The sequence below is a fragment of the Condylura cristata genome, unplaced genomic scaffold (genome assembly GCF_000260355.1).
Source record: "Condylura cristata isolate star-nosed mole 26May11 unplaced genomic scaffold, ConCri1.0 scaffold00009, whole genome shotgun sequence".
NCBI classification, from domain to species: Eukaryota; Metazoa; Chordata; class Mammalia; order Eulipotyphla; family Talpidae; genus Condylura; species Condylura cristata.
In genome coordinates, this window is record NW_004567110.1 from 13,550,306 (window position 1) to 13,575,579 (window position 25,274).

Consider the following 25,274-nt stretch of genomic DNA (forward strand, 5'->3'; position numbering starts at 1 on the left):
GCCCTGAGTTTAAGAAAGCCCCACCTTTTATAAATATTTGTCAACACTTGATATTGTCAAGCTTCATGTTTTACTAGCCTGATTGGTAAAAGTAATACTTTACTCTTACTTTAGTTTTCATTTTCCTGAAAATTACTATTGACCACATTTTCATAATGTGTCTTCTGTCTTTTTAATATGCAGAAATTCTGCATATATTTGGATACTATCCATTTACTTGTTTTCTATGATGCAAGTATTCACCTCCCCATCCCCCATATGGCAGGCAATCTTTCCTCCATTGAATTCTTCCTATTATAAAAGCTAAAAAAAATGGCCCTCCCTGGTGGCCCAGCAGGCTAAAGCACAGCACTAAGAAGCTACAGCCACTTAAGCATGAGTTCCATACCCGCCCCGGAGGTGACCCACATGGCGCCACAGACCTCTCCTGACCTGCCCACTGCTCCCCTCAGCAGTGTACTTCATCACTTGTCCTGTTCTCTTCCCCACTTTGTCTCTGGTGAATCCTCTCACCGCCCCTGCACTTCTGGCCTGTACCCCAGCTCTGTATGCACAAATAAATAAATCTTTAAAAAAAAAAAAAGCTAAAAAATGATTTACCTTCTACTCTCCTTTGCAACCAGGAAAAGCTTATTAACCAGCTTGTACCAATTTCATCAAGAAGTAACAAGCCTGAGGAAAGCAAACTGGAAAGTGCAAGGGCTTGAGGCCTTGATGAGGCTGTAAAACAGCCTCGCTCTCCATCTCCAAACCTTTTATTCAGCAATGACTGTTCCAGTGTTTGCACCAATGACATTAAGTTGTCTGTTCTCTGAAACAAGCCAAAGCATCCCAAATGACATACCCAGCTTGAAATAACTCTAATTTTGTCTGTACATATTCAATAATTTTTAAGGTTTACTTATTTATGCATACAGAACTGGGGTACAGGCCAGAGGTGCAGGGGCGGTGAAAGGATTCACCAGAGACAGAGTGGGAAAGAGAACAGGCCGAATGACGAAGTACACTGCTGAGGGGAGCAGTGGGCAGGTCAGGAGAGGTCTGGGGCGCCATGTGGGTCACCTCTAGGGTGGGATCAAACTCATGCTGAAATGGCTTTAGTTTCTCAGTGCTGTGTTTTAGCCCCTGTGCCACCAGGGAGGGCCTATCATCCTCCTTTTTAGTAAAAGTTAGTCTAGCCTGAGAAGATAACCTTTCTTTCATGCCTTCCTGCAGCTCTTTTGAAGTTTTACTAGCATAACTTACTACTGTGTAAGTTCTTGAATGAGAATATAATGATACCAATGATAAATTGAGACAGGGTTTATTACATATTATTTGGGATGCTATTTCCTAAATAACTATACTTCAAGTACTTGAAAATTTCAATAGCTTTTCTCCTTTCAACAGCTTTTCTCCTGCTTAACATCTTATTTCCCTCCAAGTCAGGACTCAACCTTTGTCTTTCTCTTCTCTGCGGCTTTTTTCATTGCCATGAAGGTTGACTTTTGGGTCCTTTGTACACATTTCACAACTTGCTCCAGCAGTATTACAAATGAAGACAATTTGAAAACCCTCCAGCTAAGAAAAGCTTATAAATGTTACGCAAATTAAAAACAAACATCACTGTAATTAACAACTGAATCCTTAAGTACTAAGACTGAAGAAGCATGTGAATTGTGCAGTCTCTGGAAGAAGAAGGGGAAGAGGGTTGGGTTTGCTGCACAACTCCTCAGCTGTCTTAGGCCCACCCACGGCAAAGACATGTGAACTTGGCTGGTGGGGGGGTAGAACAAGAAACATTCTAAGGAAACATTCGGGGAATCTGACAGAGTGCAAGTTCCTCATGAGCTATGGGCTAGGATGGGGAAAAAAGCCCAGTAGCAGGTAGAGGAACCAAGATGTTCACTTTAGCTATAGAGGAGTAGATGTCCCTGCTAAGAAATATGAGCTGGAGGCTGAATCTCAAACACTCTTAAGGACCAGAATTCACACCATATGTGAGCATCAAACAAAACCTGAAGGCAAACTTTTAACAAGGTGTTTGGTTGGTTGTGTACCCAGAAGCTTGGCAGAAGCAAGCAGAAATTCACTGGAAGAATATAATTCAGAGACTCAAATGTTCCCAGAGATTAAATTTCAAGCAATGTAATATAAACTCAAAATACGCACCCACCCCCAAATAAGACATACATGCAGAATCAAGGCAACGTGAGTAAAATCAGTAGGAAAACAAATGGCACATTCAGTACCCCCACATGACAAATATTGAAATTCTCAGATAAAGAATATAAATGAGGCCCTCCCTGGTGGCGCAGCGGGTTAAAGCACAGCACTGAGAATCTGAAGCCACTTCCGCATGAGTTCGATTCCCGCCTGCCGCCTGCCCGGAGGAGACCACATGGCGAGCCAGACCTCTCCTGGCCCGCCCGCTGCTTCCCTCAGCAGTGTACTTTGTAGATCTGCCTGTTCTGCTCCCCACTCTGTCTCTGGTGAAGCTTCTCACCGCCCCTGAGCCTCTGGCCTGTACCCCAGTTCTGTATGCAAAAATAAATAAATCTTTAAAAAAAAAAAAAAAAAAAAAATATAAATGATATTTAATATAGTTAAAGAAAAAATAGTTAAAAGTATTACAAAAAAAGGATTAAATGCCAATGACCAGAAGACTTGAAAAGGAACCAAGTCAAACTTCTAGATATGCTTTCTGTACTTAGCAAAATGAGAAACACAATGGAATTGCATCTTAAATACAGCAAAACAGAGAACACTGGAAGATCAAAGAGGCACAACTCACTGGTGGGCCTACTGGTCCCAGAGCACCTTTGCTGATCTCAGAACAGGAGCAGGAATGTGGAAGGTCTGGGCAGGTCTCCTCATCTCTCTGGGAGGAAAAAAAAAACAGCATAATAGTTCCTAAGATCATCTAAAGATGCAAAGAAAATGATTTGATTTAATATATTAAAAACCTTCTTAAGTGAACATTAGTCTAGAAAGGCAGAAAGTAGTCTCTCATGACCATAAAATCTTTTCTTTAAGGAAAAAGAAACAGGTATTTAGTGAAGTGCTGATAATCATCATCTAAGGATGCTAATAAACTCCCGGGAATGAAAAAGATCAGCAATGGGTGCAAAAATATTCCAGTTAGTATTTAATTCAGTCAGAGTAGTAGTACTCTAGGAACCAAACACCCTATATTAAAATATCTTCCCTTTTCAAAGAATAAAGAAACTTGTTGGGGTATTCTGTCAAAACATAGTGTGTGTAGTTAAACAAAGAAACATCATAAAATAAAGCACAGGGCTTAACCTCTACATCGATTCCCTGTACCAGTTTAATTACTGCTCACATCCTCTGCCTGACAATTCAAAAAACATCCCAGCATCAATTTGAAGTTTTGGGATTGGACGCCAAGTTTTCTCTTCTTGGAAATGTTTGTTGCTATGTGATGTTACCAGATGATGACTGTCAAACTTAATGAACTGCTGGGGAGTAGAGGAAGACAGAACGCCTGCTAATAGCTATTGAAATTGAACAACTTGGGAATATCCCATCGGGAGCTGCAGTCAAAAAGAAGTCTGTACTGGAATAAGAAACTGTAGATTTTCCTAGGATTGGTCAGGATCTTGGATGGAGAGAATGATATGACTGAAGAAATGTACAGTTAGAGCAGAGATGTTAATTTACCAAGTTGAAAATAACCATTATCATTGAAATATTCAAAACAGAAATTCCAAAAAAGATTCAGCCAATGGCCTGTGTATATTTGGCTTTAAATGTTGGGACAACAGTCACATATTTCTGCTCAGAAACTTCCATTGCAAACACATATGGCCTGATAACTGACCAGCTAGAATACAATAAAAATACTCTCAACATTCTCCCAAATAAGCAGCCCTCTGGGACCAGGGCCTTTGCAGTGGTTTGCTGATTGCTGTGGACTTGTTTCCACCCTATCTTCCTTCCAGAGAATGGACACACAGTCCATGATAAAATTTAAAATAAAACCTCTGAGAACTGGGTCCTTGCTAGGAGAAGTGGTGATCACGTTTTGCTTAATTACCGTATGATGCCAAGGTTTTCCCTTTCCAATGTCTGATCATCTGTGTCTCTGGCTTAATTCCCTACCAGTTTAATGGAAACCAATTTTGATGAAAATGAGCAAATGACTTCTTTCTCAGACATAGTTATGTATATGCTACCTATGATAGTTATGAGAATCGACATAAGGAAGGCCTAAAAAAGGCAAATCACTTAGACTTTAGGAAGACTTCTCCATGCCCATTCTCCAGGTTTCATTAGTAAGATGTGACTTCTATTCAACCACAGTGTCCATTTCAGCTCATTGGCCTGAAGGATTCTAAGATATTGAAAATGCTTTTTTGTAAATACTGATACACTCCCATGAGTTACCCTTGGGGTTACTGATAAGAACAGCCTCGTTTTCTAGCAGTATAGCATAGGTGATGACTACAGTTCCAAAACTGTGTGCCCAACTGCCCTGGGATTTCTATAAAGAACACACAGGGAATGTGGTGAAAGCTTAAAAAAATTAATGAGAAATGATATTCAGCACCTAAAAGATGTTGTATGACCAATTAGCTCAAGGTAGTGTACAATTTCAACATTAGATTTCGAAACACCTTTTTAAAATGATGTCATATTTTTGCAACTCTGCCTCATCAGCACTTAATATGATGAAAACAAGTAACCTAGGGAAAGCCAATATGGAAATAACAAGATGTTTAGTGAGATACCCAGATACAAGGCAGTGCGCCTTTCTGCACACACATGCCCTATTGTGATTGTGGTTCTTTAAGAATAAAAGTAAAACATCATTTTTCTCTTGATTTATGTTTACTTTCTTTTCACATAGCTACTGAATTGTTAGGACACAAACATTTATTAAGATGTGTGAACCTAATTACATCATAATGGAAACATTAGGTGTTTCTTTTGGCTCAGGGAATGTTACGGGGGGGGGGGGGTGTCACTGAGGTGCTAAAGGCTCATGAACCATAAAATGGGGGAGCTTCTGGGCTCTGTGTAAATGGCTCTCCCTGGAATTGTGTTGTTCCCACCACATAGTCAGAGTGGCCCACTGATTCACACATGCCTCCTTAAAATCTTTCTCAATTTTACTAGCACAATTGATAATAAAAGTGATGAGAAACAGCCTTTCATCTCTGGAGGAAATTGCAATTTCAGAAAATTTCAATCTGTAATAAACTGAATAATGAAAGAACAATTCTCACCAGGCCTGGAAGTTCACAGCATTTGTCTGTATTGGCCCAGGATGTGGAACAAACAATATCAAACATCTGTAGCTGAAACTGCAATACAGAAAAAAAAATTGTCATTTAATGAAGAATATGTAGATCCTTTGTGTTTATGATTAGAGCCATAGTCCACCACAGAACAATACTTTTACTACCTGACATTACAGTAAATAAAGTTATCCAACAATAGCAAATGAGTTTTGTTTCTCATGTACACAGTGACAGAAGAAGAAAATGTCTAGACTTGCTCCACCCACTGCCCACAGCACCCTACAAGTGCCCCTTATTTATCACAGCCTGCCCCCTGCCCTCTGGAGTCAACAGTAAATGCAGCGCCTCTGTTGAAGCTTTTCCTATACTGCCCATCACAGTTCCTGTTATCACACACACTCCAGCACATCTCCTGCCAAACAATACAACTCTGGATATTTCTCCATCCTCTGACTGTGAGCTCTGTGTTTCCTATTACGCATGTGGCATGTAGCGGGTCCTCATGCAGATTTTTTTGAATGAATGCTGACTTCTGGTGTGGATGCATACATTCAACGTATTTTTCTTTAGCTCATCATGCAAGCCAAGTATTATGTAGACCTTTAGGATATGGCCAAGAAAAGGCACTGAAATGCTCTTCACATTATAAATGCCATCACAGATTCTCATATGGTATCCTGACGACCCCTGCCAGTTACATGTTCATGGATGTCATCAAACACATCCTGAATATATGTAAGCGTTCTGCTCTACTCATCCATGTTAGTAATAACGCTAAGTATATTTTGAAGTTAACAGAAAAATCATTACATTATCATTAAGAAATAATGCTAGCTCCATGAGCTCATCATTTTTAATATCATGATTCTTCCTATATTATTTTCAAATATTAAAAGTCTCATTAATTACACAATAGGGAGGAGAGTGAGGTACTTTTCACTTTGAATCTGCAACCTCCTTTCAGCAAATGGTATTTTCAGCAAGAGCTAGAAATTCGGTACTATTTGTGTCCCCAAGGAATATGACTCATCCTTGATCAGAGTCCTCCTGATGAAAATGAGAACTCGCCGGGGAGGTAGTACTACTGAAATGGGTTTTTGGCAATGCACACGGTATCAGCAACATGCACGTCCTATCTGACAGTAAAGAGAAAGCCAGCGGCCATCTCTCCTTGTGCCCAAGAACAGCTGTGGCTTGCTGAAAACATCCTTCCCCAAGTGGGTTTTGCAAGATTAATAAAATAACTCTTAAATTTTGAAGACAGAGCTGTGAACCAAAACATCATTTTTTTTGTATCTATAAAAATTATTTTTTAAAGATTAGAAAATTTATTTCTTCTTCATATGTGCTGAGTCTGTGCAAGACAGCCTTCCACCAACATTATGACTATTAAGGAATTAAGTTTTTAAAATAAAACATTTTTAAAAGAACAGGGCTACTGATTTTCATTTATAAGAACAACACAAACATGTCAATCAAGAAGCAGAAGAATCAGGAGGTTATGGAGTTAGATTGTCTAGATATAATCATTGAATTCTAAGTCATTTTGAACAATTTTTTTAATGCATTGGAGTATATCTCCCATTTCCTCATCTGTAAGATAATAGTAGATATCCATCAGTATATACTAGTATGTGGAGTGATAAAATAAGTTAATACAGACAATTTTAGAACAGGAATATTTGGAACATAGCTATTATAAAGTATGGGATTATTTTACTGCAACACACACAGTTCTTTTATAATTGAATACTAGAAGGTGCAGAAGTATATAACACCGACGCCAAAAAAAGGAGAATAGAAGATGAAAGTAATACAGTATTGAGGGAAAATGTAATAATAGTTGTTACACAATCACCATCCCTTGAATGTTTTGATTGAGAAAAATCTTAGGAAGCACCAACAGTGGAAGCAAACAACAGCTGATGAAAACCTTCCATATGCTTAGCCGTAGCCTAAGGTTTTGCTTTTATTACTTAATGCTTTATCATAACTATAATGAGTTATGTTAAAGGTAATGTGAGCTCCACTCTGTAGATTAGCATCTGCGATAAAAGAACCAAAGTAGTTTAAGCACGTGTTGAAAGCTGAGCTCTGGTTGGGATTGGGACAACACACCTCATTTTCTGTGGTTCATTTTGCGGCGAAGAGAACTTTGATCTAATGTTTAAAATACAGTTATCCCTGCCTAACTTGACAATGTCATTTGTCTGGAGACATTTATTAAATGGGCCCCATTATGACAGCAGGAGATAGATTCCATGAAATCTGTAAGCCATTCATCCATTAAGAAACTTTCCATTTCTGAATAGAGCCCTCAGTGTAAAGACATTTTAGTGAATGGAAAGATTTATTTAAAGCAAAGGCTTTTCACTAGCCCCAGTATGCACCAAGTTTTCTTGAAGTTTTTCAAATAAACATTCACCATCCAATCACCCATAAAGGTAGGTCTACGTGCAAACATTTGGCTGAACTTTTGCCCTATCGCATTAATGGGAGCCTTTTTAATGAGATTGTTTTATTTATTGAAAGGGTTGAAAACCTACTAAGTGCCGAAGTGAAAATTATCATTTGAAGAATGCTTGTGGGCTGTCTTTTTATCCCTTCAAATTAGATGAAGTCAGCAGTCTTTTTTTTTTTTTTATGAGCACAACAAATTTATTCACAATTGTTTTGCATTTATAATAGTTTACATTCTTCCACTTTTATTTGAGGGTTTCTTTTCCAAGGCACATTTCTGGAGAATGATTTAAAAAAATCTTCTGGCTTTTATTCCACAAGCAATGACACACATATCTATATGAATTATGTAGGAAACAGTATTGAGATAGTATGTTAAAAGATTTTATATTGGAGTGCCTGAAAATGCAAGATATCCTAGATGAAAATAAAGCACACTTCCAGAAATTATTACAAGAAACAGTTCTTTTAACTTCTGTAACTTTTTTCTTTGCAACTGACAATATAAAAACAACTATCTATGCAAAAAAAGGAAAAGGGAGTGTACAACATCCACTTTCACTCTTTATTAATCTATTTCAAGGGAATACTTAGCCATTTACAAATGCTCATTTTTCATTACTGGACATTTTTTGTCCGGGTGTAGTACAAAAGGCAAGTCATTTGGGGTCAAATGTTAGCATGAAAATAAGATTATTTCCCAGCAGCTGAGTCACTATGATGTGTGAACGGAAATTAAAATGTACCCCTGGCCCTACTTCTACTCAGCACCAGATTTTATGCTCTGACTTTTTCTGGCATAACATAATTAAACTTACAATTTCAGGTCAAGCTGTACCTGAATGTATATACAAATAGTTGCAAAGACCGAAGCCACCTTCTGCTCTTAACTCGGTGTTTAATTTCCATCGACTCCATTTCAAAATTAAGATTTATTAAATATTTATATTTATCAGCTATTGAACTAAGTGTTTTCAAATCACTGACTCTAAGGAAAGCCATGATGGTACTAATTCAGGTAAGAAAGGAAAATTAGCAGCTGTTGTTGGTAGTAATTAGAATGTTTACGGGCAGGTATACTTTGATGGGGAGGACATTCTGATTACATTTACTTTTTAAATTGTAAATTAATAATGGTGAGTCTCTGAACTTTTCACTGAACAGAAAGACATATGGTCACTAAAACCAGACTCCTTCCTGTCTTAAGATGTACAATCATCAGTCTGACTCCATCCAAGAAAGCACTAGAATGAAGGCAGATCATACTCATTCCTAGGGGGTGTGGGGTGGGGTGGTAGAACATTTCATTATGGATACATTCTCATATTTTAGTGCCCTTACTTTTTGAAAAGGGATCTCTCCTTAACTTCTTTAAACGTCAGCTTCTGCACCTATCAGATAGGAATAGTATTAGTATCCCTCTCTAAGGTTCGGAAAGGATTAAATGAGATAATCTCAGAAAAGTACACATAGCCTCATCAATAGTAGACATGAATTTAGTCTGGGCTATCATGACTATTTAAAGTGTTATGTGACTCAACACGTGCAAACACAATCATCTTCTCATTTTAAAATCCTCATTTCTGTAGGATCATTGACTACTGTTATTTCTATATATAATCATTGAGTCAGTGAATACAATTATAAGCAACTCCAACTTATATTTTTCTTTATTTATACAGTGAGGGAAAAGCATATGCCAATTGAATGATTCTATTAGTGTTAGACTTGAAAAGGTAAAAAAAGACATTGAGATACATGATGTTATTATAGAAGCTCAAAATCTTTCTAGAAAATCCCTGACAGGCAACATGCACTAATTTCATTAGGTATCAGAAATGGTAGAAGACATATTTTTCTTAACTTAGCCCAAGAATGGAGACATCCTTGAATCTGTTTTGATTTTAGACAATAGAAGACAATGAATCTGGCATCTTTGAGTCATACACAAGAAACTTCTTTAAAAAAATTGGAAAGGAGAAACACAGTTGGTAGGTTTCCTCCCACATGTGTTTTGATAGCCAAGTTAGGTCTGCTTATTAGTTTAGTCCCACTAGGGACTATTCCTGCCTAGAAAAATCTAGCATTGCTCCACATACGTTGTTTTTATTACCAATGCAATTCCAGTGAGTGGTTACTATATCCTGAAATTCATTAATCTCTCCTCTAGTCAACTTGGGTTTAAAAAGGATATATTTTCTTGAAAGTCTAAATCTTTAGCATTTTCCATCATCATCTGACATTTTGTGAATCACAGTCTCACAGCTGAGTTTCTGGGAAAACACTATTCTATAAACTACTAATCTCTCTTAAATGATAATCCTGGAATAACCCAACTTGCACATTATATATTTCCTTTTGCAGGCTGTTAGAGAACAGATGTATATCAAAATGTGTCAGCAATTTGTGATTTCTAAATTGGAAACTGAAGACTGAGCCTCTCTCTTGCCTTGTACTGAAACAATTAAGCAATTAAAAAATAACCCAAAATTAAGTGCGTTTCCAATCATAGTCTTGAGATATAATTTAATTCCATTTCAACATAATCACATTCTTCAGTAAGTGGGTAGAGTGAAAATCCACTTAGCAATCCTTGGTAGACATCTAGATTTTAACAAAAGTCATGACTTTTTTGGACTGGATTACAAAGAACTCTTTAATTATTGACTTCCATAAATTCCCTTTTGTCTACTACATGTTGGAAGTTGCCACAGAGGATACTCTGTTTGATTGCTTTTCTTTCATGGCCAAAAGTAAAGATTTATAGCTGGTAGGCCTGAAGCCCACAGGCATTTTTGCTTTCAGAAATAACTTTTTTTATCTTTAATTGTTCCTATATTTGGAGTACAATTACTACCTAGTGTGCAATTTGAAGCACTGAAATTGTAACATATAGATTAAAATTAGGAAATGCTATGATATTTATTACTGGACTTATATTTGTCACTGTCTCACAAGGAACATAACAATATTTTTTAAAAGATGTTGCAATTAAAAAGGACATGATTCTATTTAATTTCTATCATGCTTGTGGACTTACTCTGTCCATACAAATGGATTAACTACTGTTATATAGGGTAGGAGGAGGTAGTTACAAATGAAGATCCTGACACGCTCTTCTATTTTTGAGGGATTTAAGCTTGGGCTGGAGTGGTAAAATGTAACTATATGAAAAGGCAGGAAAATAAGACTTGATTACAAATAACCAACTGTTAAAGAAGTATAAGAGGTTTGGAAGGGTGGGATGGAAAAGATACTACTGACAGCTTTCAGTAATAATAACTGTTCTATATCAAATGACTACTAAATGTCAGAGATTTTGTGTTCATTACTTCTAAAATAAATCTTTATTGTTTGTTTTTGTTAGAGTATAATCATTCATTCATCATGCATCCTATTGAACATCTCCATTTATCCATACATGATTCCCTTAGTTTGCTAATTCTGAAGTCTTATAACTTCTTGGGTGTGTCAATTTAAAAGTCTCCTATGAAGCAATAGATGGTGTATTTCTATATACCACACATCAGGAGGAAATAACTCCTGAATATCATGTAAACATAAGTCTCTTAGCGTAACTGAAAACAAGAGAAACCTCCGTGGTATGTATCTATGTTATGTCTTCAAACACCTCACCCATAGTTCTGCAAAGCAAAGTAGCGACAAAAGTACTTTTAAAGATGCTCAAGTACTTTAAAGATATTGTGAGACGGAGTGTTAAATGAATTAGCTCTCATCCATGTAGGTGTGAAAACACCTGGGTCCTCCTTGACACACGAGAATTTCATGCCTGTTTTTACTACAAAAAGAAAAGCTATGAAATAGAAAATTGTCTCCAACTAAATCACTTTACTACTCTGGGCCTGGGGTGTTTGAGGGGAATGGAATCTACTAGAATAGTTGAATTAGAACTGTGTTCCCAGAAGTTCCCTGAGGGACAGTCTGCAGGTGGTGGACCCTACTACTCAGTGTATCTCCTCTTACTCAATGATCATGGGCCTATTTTCATCTTATTCATTCATTGGACATGTATAAAATTTTATTTGTACAAAGCAATGTTAATTTTACAAAGATTTGGAGAACTATCAATTCTTTCCATAGGGCCGGCTAGTTCTACACATCTGTGAAAGCACAAGACAATAACAATGATTTGTAATTAACTTGATTTTTCTCTTACATGGAAGAGAAATGTAGGGGGAAATAGTTGCAATTGTTTAAAAGAATTAAAACAATTCTTTGGGCTAATTACTTCTAATTATAGAATGACTCACTTTAGATAATGCTGCTAATTAACTGTGAATACACAGTGTAAAAACAAAAGCTTGTATGCACACTCCTTTTTTGTAAGTAGTGAGTGAAGGGAATATGATTACTTTGGAAATTGGAAATCTCCCAGTCTTGAATTCCATAGTGTACAATTAAAAAATAATTTATCTTGGAATGATTTGTTATTCAAATAACTATTAATAAAGGAAGAATCCATTAGCAAGAACAAAAAAATATTTTTATGATGTCTGAATCTAACCCAAGTGAGAGGCTAAAGTCAATTTCTTAACTGTAATAATCACATATTTTGTGTGGATTTGTACTTGTTTATATAAATGACATCCATTTATAGTTTTGAATCTCATTAGCACCATTCATGCCACAAACTATGCAATGAATAACTTTCACTGTTTGAATTTTAAATACATTGAAAAATAAACAGCATAACTGCTTGGAACATTCTTGTTATAGCAGAAGCTTATTGCCAAGAGATTTGAATGTACAGCGTTAGTTCCTTTAAAGAGGCCATTATCTAGGTATCCATCCATCCATCCATCCATTTAATATTATACCAAACTTTCCTGCTGAAAAATAAGTAATTACATTTTATTATTTTTTTCTGTAATAACACAACTTCATCACTTACTGGTGCAGAGTTTCCATTTGGTCCTCTTGATCTCACCATTCTCCCTAGGACTTCTACACCATCTGATGTGATATTAGCTGATGCATTTATTGCCTTCTCACCCACTTGCTTGCAGTCTATAACCACTTTGACCAAAGTCTTGCTGATAACAATGTGTAGCTGGGTAAAAGTAAAGATAATTTCAGGAGGTAAGAAGCAGAAGGAAATATCAACTAACATAATTACATGACTCATCACTGAAAATATGAAAGAGAATTGGATCTGTCTCTGTGCATGGTGCTAGAGAAGCCCCATAAGTATCTTATATTCAGGAACAATTTAATTTCTATTTAGTAATACTTTCTTTAAAAATAATTTGAAAGGATTTACTTTTCAAAATCTTATCTTCCTGTAAAGCAGTAACATTTTGAAATCACAGGATTGTTGTGTAGTTATGCTTTTTCTGGAAGCAAAATAAAATAGATGTGAAAATATTTTCATATTTTAATAATAACTGATGCTGGTTGATTTGCAAGCAAAACTTTCTAAGGTACTATCACACTTTGATAATGTTTACTTAATGGAAGATAAGAAAATAAAATATAGAACCTGAAGGGGAAGGAGGAATGCTGTCTGATGGACTCCAAAGGAAAGAAATCCTTAACCTAAGGCATGCGATAGTCTTCTTGAACTGGAATTGCTATCATGAGGAAATCCATAGTATATATTCAGGAGTTAACACATTCTTTGTAAACCTGTGTTATCGTGTAGGGAATAGGCAAAGGGAAACATATTCTAGAAGAACTATTCTAGATAACCACATATTAAGCAAATTCTGCCATCAAATTTCAGAGCTTATATTGCATTTCAATTTGAGATATTTGACTCAAGAATATTGCTTACTTGTGGCAAAGCTACCTGTTTAATGAGCTAAATGTAGAATTAAGAGGCAAATAATGATTTCATATCAAGCGAAAGTCAAAAGATCTTACAAATAGCTTCCAAAAGGAAAGTAGCAAAGCAACGAAAAGAGAAAAAGTATCGAGTAATGTGAATCCTGGTTAGGAGAGTTAGAATAGTGGGTACAGAATTTACATTGTAAACAGAGGTTGAAGGGCATCTTTCACTTAAATTAGAGCAACTTTTAATTTTACTGGCTTTACTACCATCTAATTTTAATCTTTACTTTTGTTTCATTATTTCATAGGAACTAATTATAAGAACTAAAAACGTAAGGACTAGAACAATTTTTGTTTAATATTTTACTTAAATGACAGCATGACAAAGATAACTTAAGACAACATAGAGGCTCTTGAGAATTCTTTTTCCTGCAAAAAGAGGTTAACTACCACCCAGTTAGGGAATCACGATTGAGGTATATTGCTTTCTTCAATTTGACATCTCTTTTATGACCACACAGAAGAGTATACTTTTACTTTTGTGTGTTTTTGAGTCTTGGAATATTTTTCTTTATTATAAGTTACAGAAATTTTCATGCTCAGTACCAGACAACCTAGAATGTAGTATTCATGTTTTAAAAACAGTTACTTGTGGGGCGAACATTCAAGTTTTATTTGAAAGACCAATTTTGCTTTACAAAAGCAGACATTGAAAGTATTCAAAGATGTTTTGCTTCTTTGACTTCATTGAAGAATCCACTTGTATATTATTAAGTTTTTAGGCCACACTTCATACCCAAAAGTAAAAACTAAAGCCAACTTCAAATCAACGAGAAACAAAGATTATTTACTCAACTAAAGTAAGGTCTATGAGCAAATCAAATTTGATCTCTGCAAATTTGAATCTGCCCCAAGATTTTCCATTAATATAAATAAAGTAGTTTATTGCATGATAAGTGCTTTCTTTTTTGTTTGTTTGGGTATTTGGTTTTGCTAACAACACGAGTAAAAGAACATTTTTCTTCATTAACTTGAGAAAATTTGGAGGTGTATAAATTTGAGGCCATTTTTTAGTGAACCCTTACTTATAGGTCTTTGAGTTCTTTTTGTAAGGTAAATAAAACTTAGCATTTACCCACGACTTATAAAGTATCCTTTGGGATAAGGATTACAAGTTCATGCCAATACCACAACCTAAAATGAAACAATTTTTTTCAGCATCCATGAAATCTTACATGTTTTCATCTCCCATCTAATTTTTCTTGACTACTTTGCAATAGACTCTGCCAAACCAAGAGGAAAATCATGTCACGAAGAACTTGGTAAATAAAAGACAATCACCCCAAAGAGATATTAATGGAACTCTTTAAAACCAATAATGAGAAAAATTCCTCCTGGATCTCATGCAACTTTTTAAAGATAACTTGTATTTCTTATTGTATGGTTTAACTCCTCTAGAAAAATATTTTTTAGTACAAATTTTTTTAGGCATAAGAAGTGTAAGAGTTTTGTTATGCAATTCCGGTATCTAAAACCCCAGAAAGTAGCAATGTTGTGTGAATTAGACGGATTAGACCACATTCTTGGTCAGAAGGCAAGATGAAGACAACAGAGCTGCTACATCCTTCCCTCAGCCATCAGGGCACATGGCTGACTCCTTGCAGCACCCCCTGCTAAATGCTCTGTTTTCCTTGCAGTTTTGGTGTTGCATTCCTTATCAGCCCAGATATAGTGGGGCAATCAGTCAAGCACAAAGGAAATAGAGAATGTTGGAAGGATGCATGTCTATACCAAAATCAAGTGTTTCCAAGATGTGAAATATCAGGGTGGATTCTTGCACAAGTACTAAGATAAAAGAACTATAATCAGGTTTCACAAGATTCTTCCTCAGAGGAACATTTATGCACTTCTTCTTCACATTTTAACATGGTTTGGCTGATAGTTGTTCCTCTAGACATGACCAGGTAGACCAGCAACCCGTTCCACATCACATAAAATGTAATAAAAATCTATCTGCTGAATAACAGCTCATGTTTATTACATTGTCTCTTACTGTGGGATCCTGGATCACTTCTATCAGTATTTCCTGGGGTGTCTGCTAGAAAGGCATATTTCAGGGTTCCATTTCAGAACTACTAAATCTGGCCATTGTTAAAAGCCTTGCAAATGAGTCTTCATCATCTGAAATACTCTAAGGATTTTTTTTTTTACATCTCTCTGTTGCTTTGCCCACAGAAAATCAAATAAATTTATATGTAAGAGGTGTTACTGACCTTGTGAAAACTTCCATAAAATATTTTCTGGATTTCAGGTCCTTCGAAGGTGACAGTTTGAAAATCCCCACTGTAGTCATAGTTGAAGTATGTGAGCGTTTTCCCACCATCTAATCATAGAAAAATGAAAAAAAGAAAGAATTAAAGTAGATAAACACTTTACCAAAATTCAACTCAAGACTGAAAATACTGCTTCTATTGTTTTTGAGGCTATATTTATAATAAAGGGATGAGTAAATAGAAAATAATCTAGGGATCTAGCCAAGCTTTCAGCTGGTCAGGCTAGCTGACAACCACACTATAATGATAGTGAGACCAGGACATCTATGTTTAGTCTTCCTCTGCCCTTCTTTATCTGTACTTTCATCCCGTTCTTCTCTGAATTTAGGAGTGGAGACAGATAAAAAGGGAGAATGGAATTAATCAGATCTTACAAAATAGAAACCAGATACTTTGCCTTTTTAACTCCCTGCCACAACTGGCTTACCCAGGACATACAACTTAACCCATTGCAAAATGAATGATATTCCAGTGTATCTAATCATGAACAAACAAATATTATTGAGCACTTCATATTACAAAGAATATTCTATTATAAAAAATAGGAATATTCTTCTTGTTAACTCACTCCTTACTTATTCTTCTTATTAAGTCAAATAATTTCATTGTTCACACAATCTTCAAAAATAACAAGCTAGTTGATCACTTTAACTGTTTTGTTATTGTTTTCAAATCCTGGGTACCTAGAGAAGTGGGTACTTAACTCCTTTTAGGCTGCAACTTTCCCTTAGTTCCAATATTAATATACAATGTTTTCACAGTATTATATTCAATTGTTGATTCATTTCCATGAGCTGAAGTGTCCTTTCATAAATTCTACTTGAAAATAAGATTTAAAAACTTTCCTTATCTAAATGTTTGGCCACTTAACAATGACCACCATATTTTGGTTCTTAGCTTCACTGAACTCCTAAGCAAAAAAAAAATATTAATAAAATTCAATGACATTAACCAAATATTTGACAATCCATTAAGTGATGATCATGAATGACATTCAAGAGCTTGAGGTTGTGAAGCTTCCTTCTCTTCAACATCCCAACTTCTAAGCAATGGAGCTTTCTAAACTTCAGAAATATTCAGTCTTTCTAGACTCACTCTTTAAATGACCTCATGCAGTACCAAGGTTTATTTATCATACAAACACAACTACCAACTTTATATCCCACTCTAGAATTCTTCCCAAACATGCCCTTGCCAAACTGACAGTTTTTTTTTTCTCTCAGATATAATATAAACATCTTCTGTTTATCTTATCCATGGCCAAAAATTAATCTCTATTCCCCTGTGGGTTGCACCACCTTCCCCAACAACCTTGTTCTTTTTCTAGTCATCAGCTTCTCAGTAATTTTCTCTCTCCACCTTGCTCATGATTTTTCTCTAGAGTTTAGTGTGACTATTGGAGAAAATCAGTATTTGTTGAAAAAATACTGTTACATAATTCCTTCTTCGTGTTTACACTTGGCCCATGATAACTGATTTACTCTGCAATCTACACAAAACAAGCAAAGTAGAAAGCCACATACATGATCATACTTATGTGTGCAAATGTGATATAAGTAAATATACTTACTATCTAGAATTACTCCAACCAAAGGGTCAGAATTTTTATTTAAAATCTCCCAAAGAGCAAATGGTTCCTCTGGAGTGTCAGGAAGAATCCGGAATAGGAAACTGATTGTGTAATCAGAGGGTAATCCTTCTGGATGCAAATACCTGAAAATAGGGGGGAATGCTGTATTATATCCTTCCCCAAATATTATTTATTTCTGAATGCAAATATGCCTTTATTCTACAAAATTTGGAAAAATAAGGAAATAACAGCAGCTCACCAATAACCCCATCCAGAGGTTATGACCATGGTAGTGGTATGCGCCAGATTTTCTAAAATGTATGTATTTGTCCAATTTATATAATAATTTTGCCAATCTCATCTCTAAACACCAATTTTACATTTCCTTCATTTTTTATATTTCCTTAAATATTTTAAAGGAACATTCAATATCTACATAATCATCTCTTTTGGCTACTCCATAATTTATCTAACTGCTCAATTCTTACTAAATATTTAAGTAGCTTTAAAAACTTATATTATAAAAATTATATATCTCTAGTCAGTCCTTTTGTAATTGGAGAGATGGCTACTTTCTACCACATGTTATGAACTGTATGATATTATCAACCTGATCCATCTTCAAGAATTAAGAATGCAGAGGTCTCTCTGGTGGTGCAAGTAGTTAAGCCTCAGCACTACGAAGAAATCCACAGCCACTGCAGCACAAACTCGATCCCCAGTCAGGGAGGTGACCCACATGGCACAGCAGACCTCTCCTATCTTCTCTGCTGCTCCCCTCAGCAATGTATTTCAGCAGATCTGCTGTTCTGCTCCCCACACGCCTCTGGTGAAACCTCTTGCTGCACTTCTGGCCTACACCCCAGTTCTTGTATACATAAATAAATAAAAATAAATCTTAAAAAAGAATTAAGAATGCACTACTCCTGTTGCTGACAGAAGGGTCTACAGGTGGCTCTCATCACCAACTCCCTTCAGAAATTGCCTCAGCTCAAGAGAGATGACTGTCCCAAAATCATACCATCCTTGCACTGGCATCCCTCTTGAGGGGCTATACAGACCAATATAGACCAAAACTTCCCATTCCAGTGGAGAATAGCTCCATTTTCAGAACTCTGTGAGTGGGTCAGCTGAGTCATTCAGTGAAATCCCTTTACTGCTTGACTTCAAGGATGCTTTTTCTGTTTTGTTTGGCTATTTTTTTATTTTCCTCCTCCAACTATGTTTATTAAAGTAAAGTTGATTTACAATATTAGGGGTTACACAGGCTCAAGCCATAGTAAATGTGTGTTCCACACCTTGCCCACCACCAGAGCTCCAATAATCCTCTACCATGTTCCATTGGGTCCTCTCTCTTCTTGACTCCCTTGCTCCCACACTCCTGCTCTGGCTATATCAGTTTTGCAGTCAGATGTCAAGTGTTGTTTTGTCTGACACTTTGCTTTGTTTCTCTATATTCCACATACAGTGTAATCATTTGATGTCAGCTACACATTTTAGTATTCATTGCTAGGCAGTATGAAAAAAAATCACCAATAGGTATATCAGATGTTAGTTTTATCTAAAACTACACATATTCTGTAGGTCAAATGCAACAATAACAATTTTCTAGAAAGTGAAGACATACCTGCAACAACTACTTTAACTCATTAAAAGCAGACTACCTATTTCAAAAATTATATACAATAAAACACTAGATATTAATATGGGCACTACTACAATAGGCTAGAACTTAATAAATATTTTGGACTTTCTAATACTTTTTTTTCAGATTTATTTATTTGTGCATACAGAACTAGGGTACAGGCCAGAGGTGCAAGGGCAGTGAGAGGCTTCACCAGAGACAGAGTGGGGAACAGAACAGGCAGATCAACGAAGTACACTGCTGAAGGGAGCAGCGGGCGGGTCAGGAGAGGTCTGCCGCGCCATGTGGTCTCCTCTGGGGCTGGTGGGAATCAAACTCATGCGGAAGTGGCTTTAGCTTCTCAGTGCTGTGCTTTAACCCGCTGCACCACCAAGGAGGGCCTCTAATACATTATTTTATGGATAGATGAATTAAATGCCCCATTTTTCATGTACATGTTCACACACTGTATAAATATGTGGACACCGAAAATGTTCATTATGAGACAGAAACGAATGTTGATTAGAAGTACAAAGTAGAAGACGATGTCAGAAGAGATGACTCCTGAAGGAGTTTCTGGCCTGTGACCTGAAATACCACCACACACCACCTTTAGTACAATTCCCTATATATGGTGATTCTGTGTATGTGTCAACTATCACAGTATATTTTCTGAAATCTCAATATTAAATCCTCAATATTAAAGTTCAAGTAGGGCTTCCCTGCTAGGCGAGGGGTTAATTCTCAGCACTTCAACACTGCTGCCTGAGTTCCTCCCTGGCCTGGCATACCTCGAGCAGCACCCCTCATGTCTCACCCGCTGCTCCCCTCAGCTGTGTGGTTCAGAAGATCTGCCTGTTCTGCTCCTCACTCTGTCTCTGGGGAGTCCTCTCACCCCCACATTTTATCTTACACCCAGCTCTTACATACACACACTAAGTGTTCAAATAGCATATGTCAACACTGATGTTTTCAAATAAAGAAGCACAAATATCATGGGAAATCCTGTGAGAAGATATTACAGCATATTTCAAGCTGATATCATTTTCATATTCAGTTATAATAAATACAGGATTAAGTTAACATACAGTAATGGCAACTTACTTGGTTGGTTGGGAAACCAGGGCGTCTTTATGAAGTCGGTAGCACGTATACACATTGAAGGTGCCAGGTTCCATAGAAACCCCTTCCACTGATGAAAAATCCTTTTCGACTAAACCAAACATTTCCATCATCTTAAATCCTAAAAAAACAAACAGAGCAATAGCAAATTAACAGGTACTTTAAGATCTTTAGTATTTAGATTATTAAGTATTTTAAAAAGAATCTGGGCCCTCCTTGGTGGTGCAGCGGGTTAGAGCACTGCACTAAGAAGTCAAAGCCACTTCCCCATGAGTTCGATCCCCGCCTGCCCCGGGGGTGACCACATGGCGGGGCAGACCTCTCCTGACCCGCCCGCTGCTCCCCTCAGCAGTGTTGTTCGTTGATCTGCCTGTCTGCTCCCCACTCTGTCTCTGGTGAATCCTCTCACCCTCCGCATCTCTGGCCTGTACCCCAGTTCTGTATGAATAAATAAATCTTTAAAAAAAAGAAAAAAAATAAAATAAAAAGAATCTGGACTCCAAATGGAGTTATTTAATGCATTTTGTATTAAAAAAGAAAAACTGTAATAACGCATACCTGCCAGGTCAATGCCATCCTTGTGCACCATTGGGCAGGCTGGAAAACAAAACAACCAATATAAACGTCTATTTTTTTCCCAAACATAATCTTTTCCTGCCTTGAGCACAGGAAGCTAACATAATCTTTCCGGATGTCAATTGTGGAAAGAATCCAAACCAGATGTGCCTATGGTTTTCTGTGGATTCCTAAAGCCTGATGTGCTCTAATTCTCCTATTAAAACCATAGGGCCACAGCTTCCTTCTCCTCTCCCAAGTCTATTAAAATCAATGGTGGTCTCTTGAGAGCATGTGTTGGGAGAGGTCTCACTTCTAATCACCCTGACGAGCAGTCGTAACAGTCTTGAAAACTAGTGACTATAGCCGCGTATGTGGCTTCTTTAAACACAGTTCAGATCATGAGGGAAAGTCTAGCAATCCAAATCTCTAAACTGGAGAGCTGACTTCACAAGCTTAACACCATAACGCTCCATGTTTGCACAACAGCTCTGCAAGTCCATATTCTTTCCTCAGACCAAGATGAGAGCCGTCTTAATCAGCATTAAATCGTTCAGCCCCTAAGCGACATGAGTAAATACAAATGCCAAAGGACTAACTTGCTGATGCGGTTTCACAGACAAAAGTAATCAATTCATCTTCAATTTTCTTAAATGCGTCGAAGTCATCCACGAAGAAGACATGGCGTGCGCTGGGCTTGCTGCCAATACTGACCAATTCTGAGTAGTCTGCGTCCGCCACACCGACAGCAAAGATGCTGTAGCCTGTGGCAAAAGGGGGCAGGTTTCTGATCACTTAAACTGCACGAAATACACAGGTAACACAACAGAAGACACATCCAAATGTTTAAAAACTTTATTCAGGAGGGCAAGTAAGGGTGGATAATTCACTCTTTACAGTTCACTGGAATTCTGCATGTATATATTTCACGATATGATAATGATCCTATCCTCCCCTAAAGAAATTTTCCATTATAAAGAAACCCAAGAAGGTTCAATTCGTGATTAATAGAAAATAGTTGCAATTTGAGTAACATATCTTTATGTCTGCATATTTTTAGAAGTATTTTAAGGTTTAAGGAATGAAGTGTCATTGAAACAGAGAAACATTATCTCAGCTCTTGCTGTTTTTACTAGATGTAGCACCAAGATATTAACGGCAGACAGAGGTGAGTCACAGTTCAATTCTTGGTAAGTAAATATTAAATTGCAATCTTGCAGGCATATTTTATCAACTGGAATCATCACACCAGTCCTATGACAATCCCCATTTTACATAGCACAAGACTGAGGAGTTTCTATGATCAAATTCTTTAATGTTCATTTGTATGTTATTGTATTTAATTGATAAAGTTTCTTATACAGGGTACACTATATATAACAGAAATTTTAGAGAAAATACAACAAAACTAATAGATCTAACAAAACCCAAGAAAACTCGGGCAGAAATGAACATAAAAACACTTAGTTGGGGGAAAAAAAAGACAGACTTGTAACCTGGGAAGTATTCTTTTTAAATCACGTTGCTAAGTTAATCTTAAGAAAGATTTTAAAATATTGAAGTAACGCAAATGTAGCCTTCTTCAAAACAAAAATACTAATCCAGCTACTGTTTTTTCCCTCTGTAAACTTACCCTCTGATTGCATTTCTCTGGAGATTTGGTTCACATCATCTTGTGACCGCCCATCTGTTATAACCACAATGACTTTGGCAATGCCTCTTCTGGTACCTGACTCTGGGGTAAACAAGGTGTCTCGAACATGCTTGATGGCTCTTCCTGAAATAAGGAAGCAACAGTTTAGCTCAATTCATTCCCTTCTCTTTCATTTTGCTAAGAAGGAAGGGTAAAAATGAGGTTCTTAAATGAATGAAAAATATAGGAATATAGGTAATTACTAATAACTACTTCATGTCTTAATTGGGCTTTTCTGGACTTACCTGTTTTTGTATTTCCTCCTTTGTATGAAATACGTTTAATTGCATCAAGCAGAGTCTCTTTGGTTTTGTAAGCATTTAGTTTAAATTCTGTTCTGGGATCATCAGTGAACTGAACCATTGCAACCTAGAGAAAGAGTGTGTATTCATTTTTACATATATGCAGATTTCCTCTGTGTGGGAGGACACAAAAAGTAGCATAGTATCACCCACAATTTTAATCTCTTCCTTAATCTAATCCACATTCTTTAGTACAGATCTAACACAGGGGTCTCCCTTGTGGCACAAGGAATTATGTCTCAGCACTATGAAGCTATCCGTAGCCATGAGTTCGATCCTGGCCAGGGAGCTGACCCACACGGTGCAGCAGACCTCCCCTGTCTCTCCTGCTGCTCCCCTCAGCAGTGTATTTCAGTAGATCTGCCTGTTCCGCTCCCCACTCAGTCTCTGGTGAATCCACGCACCCTACCCACACCTCTGGCCTACACCCTAGCTCTTGTATGCCTGAATAAATAAATATATCTTTAAAAATAAATAAATAAATACTGTATTCTCTCATTTAATGTTTGGTCTAATCTTTATGGTTCTTTGCCCATAGCATCTGACTCTTAACCATAGTAATAGCTTGAGATAATCTTTCAATGTGTAGAATGATTTAATGACCAATCAATTAGCTTACTTGAGTTCCGTCTGTGCCGATCTTGTCCAGTGCTCCCACAGTACTATACAGAAAGTTAATGATCTTATTGAAATTGTCATCTCCAATACTCCAGGATCCATCTACCATAAACACCAGATCTGCCTTGGCTGTTTTGCATACTGAAGATTCAGAATAAATTTTCAATCAGAGATAATGTGAAAACATATCACTAAATCAACAAAACAAAGGATAATTTCTCTGTTCACTAGAGCTCTGCCCCTTCAGAAAGATACACATCTTTTAAGATTCATATTCAGAGCTCAAGTTCATGTACTTTGTGACCATCTTGTGTCTCCTATTAAGGCTCTGAATGATTAAGAAGCTTCCATCAAACATGTAGAATTCGGGAAGAAAAAATTCACCAACCTCAGTCCTAAAGACTAGAAATGAAAGGATAGAAAAATATAGAACTAAAATGATTTAGAGAGAGCACATCAGTAAACAGTCCCTATTTACAGGCCAGAAAGAAAGTATCACTTTCCTTCATTTCCAAATATCACTCTGTGCACCGTGTGTTCTTTTTACTGATTTGGAAGTTAACTTCAGGGAGATTTAATGCATTCAGAAGGAAAGAATGTGACACAGTGGAAACAGATTAATCCTCAACTTGAAATGTGTTTAAACTAAAAACATAAACAAATGTTAATTCCAGCCTTGCTCAAAAATTCTATGCTCTTCTACCAACCATTGATAAGGTTCAAGAAATGTACACTGATGCTAACCCAGAGAAACTATTATCAGTTGGTATTACTAACACCAACAGTAAGACAAACAAAACATACCATACCAAAAACCAAAACTTACTCCACTGATAACCCCCATTTTAATAGTCCCCCCCTATTTTTAGTATAAAGTGCTGTTTCAGATTATCTATGCTTCAGTTCCCCTTCATTAGTGTAAATCATTGTGGTTGAGTGTTTTATGATCCAACAAACTATTTATTTTTTAGTAATCTGGGTCTTTTAATCATAGGCCAGTTGCATAACTATGAGATAATATGCCTTTCTTTAAAAAAAAAAAAAAACTTCACTTGGTTTGCACTTTAATAGTGCAACTTAATTCCCTTAAAACCATTTGTAATGTAAAATAAGTCATCCCCCAATGAGATATTAATTAAGGGACAATAGGGGTTGGTGAGGTTATTCTAATGAGTTTCAGGATTTATAAAGTTTTACAAATTTATGGTTTCAATTTAAGCTAAAAGGAATCACAATATCTGCTAATTATAACCTTATAAAAGAAAATTGGTTTTCTATTTCCAAAAACAGATGAAGTCAAGATTGTGATTGATTTTTGAAATGAGAACAAAATCTATTTGAAACTACTCAATATGAAAAATTTATATCATTAATCCAAAAATAAATTTCAAAACACATGAAGGATCTACTTCTGGTATAAGAAATTGTGTTTTTCATTTTCTTCTTTGTACTTTTTCTATTATTAACTTTAGTAAATATTCAGCATCACTTTAACAATAAAAATTTATAGGCATTCTAGTTAAATACAATCAGGACAAACAGAGTCTAAAATGAACATGGTTTTCAGGTTGCAAAATCCCTACCATCTAAAATCACCCTGACAAAACTCCTAAACCCACAAAAATCCTCAACCTAAAATCATGTCGTCATTGTATTATTCTGTTACCTTCCTTTGCTGGCGGAATGGTTGGAGGAAAAGTAGGCGGTTGAGTAGGAAGTGATTCTGTGAAGGAGAGGGAGAAAGAACATCACTTAGTCATTTTACCTATGGCAAAGAGGGTGTCCCCGTCATGGAGAAATACTACCGCATACAAGTCAGTGACTTTAACAATTGTCTTTCGTGAGAATTTAGTGAATTTGGTGACTACTATAAATCAGCCATTGACTTGAAAATTGGCTCTATCCACTCCTCCCCTCAAAAGACTTGAAATGTAATTTTGCCACCATTCGGTTTACACAGC

General features: G+C 36.5%; 1 protein-coding gene across 3 annotated transcripts in view; it reads right to left on the reverse strand.

Annotated features, from left to right (window-relative positions):
- COL14A1 (collagen, type XIV, alpha 1) overlaps positions 1-25,274 on the reverse strand; it is a 154,082-nt gene that overhangs the window by 50,293 nt on the left and 78,515 nt on the right. For all 3 annotated transcript variants that reach the window (XM_012723034.1, XM_012723033.1, XM_012723035.1), the window contains exons 25-36: positions 24,980-25,036; positions 23,315-23,454; positions 22,639-22,762; positions 22,334-22,477; positions 21,300-21,464; positions 20,704-20,742; positions 20,128-20,266; positions 17,400-17,542; positions 15,770-15,879; positions 12,619-12,777; positions 5,232-5,309; positions 2,774-2,860 (exon numbers count right to left, since the gene is read on the reverse strand). In XM_012723034.1, the coding sequence (XP_012578488.1) occupies positions 2,774-2,860; positions 5,232-5,309; positions 12,619-12,777; positions 15,770-15,879; positions 17,400-17,542; positions 20,128-20,266; positions 20,704-20,742; positions 21,300-21,464; positions 22,334-22,477; positions 22,639-22,762; positions 23,315-23,454; positions 24,980-25,036 (1,385 nt within the window). The remainder of the gene's footprint in view (positions 1-2,773; positions 2,861-5,231; positions 5,310-12,618; positions 12,778-15,769; positions 15,880-17,399; positions 17,543-20,127; positions 20,267-20,703; positions 20,743-21,299; positions 21,465-22,333; positions 22,478-22,638; positions 22,763-23,314; positions 23,455-24,979; positions 25,037-25,274) is intronic.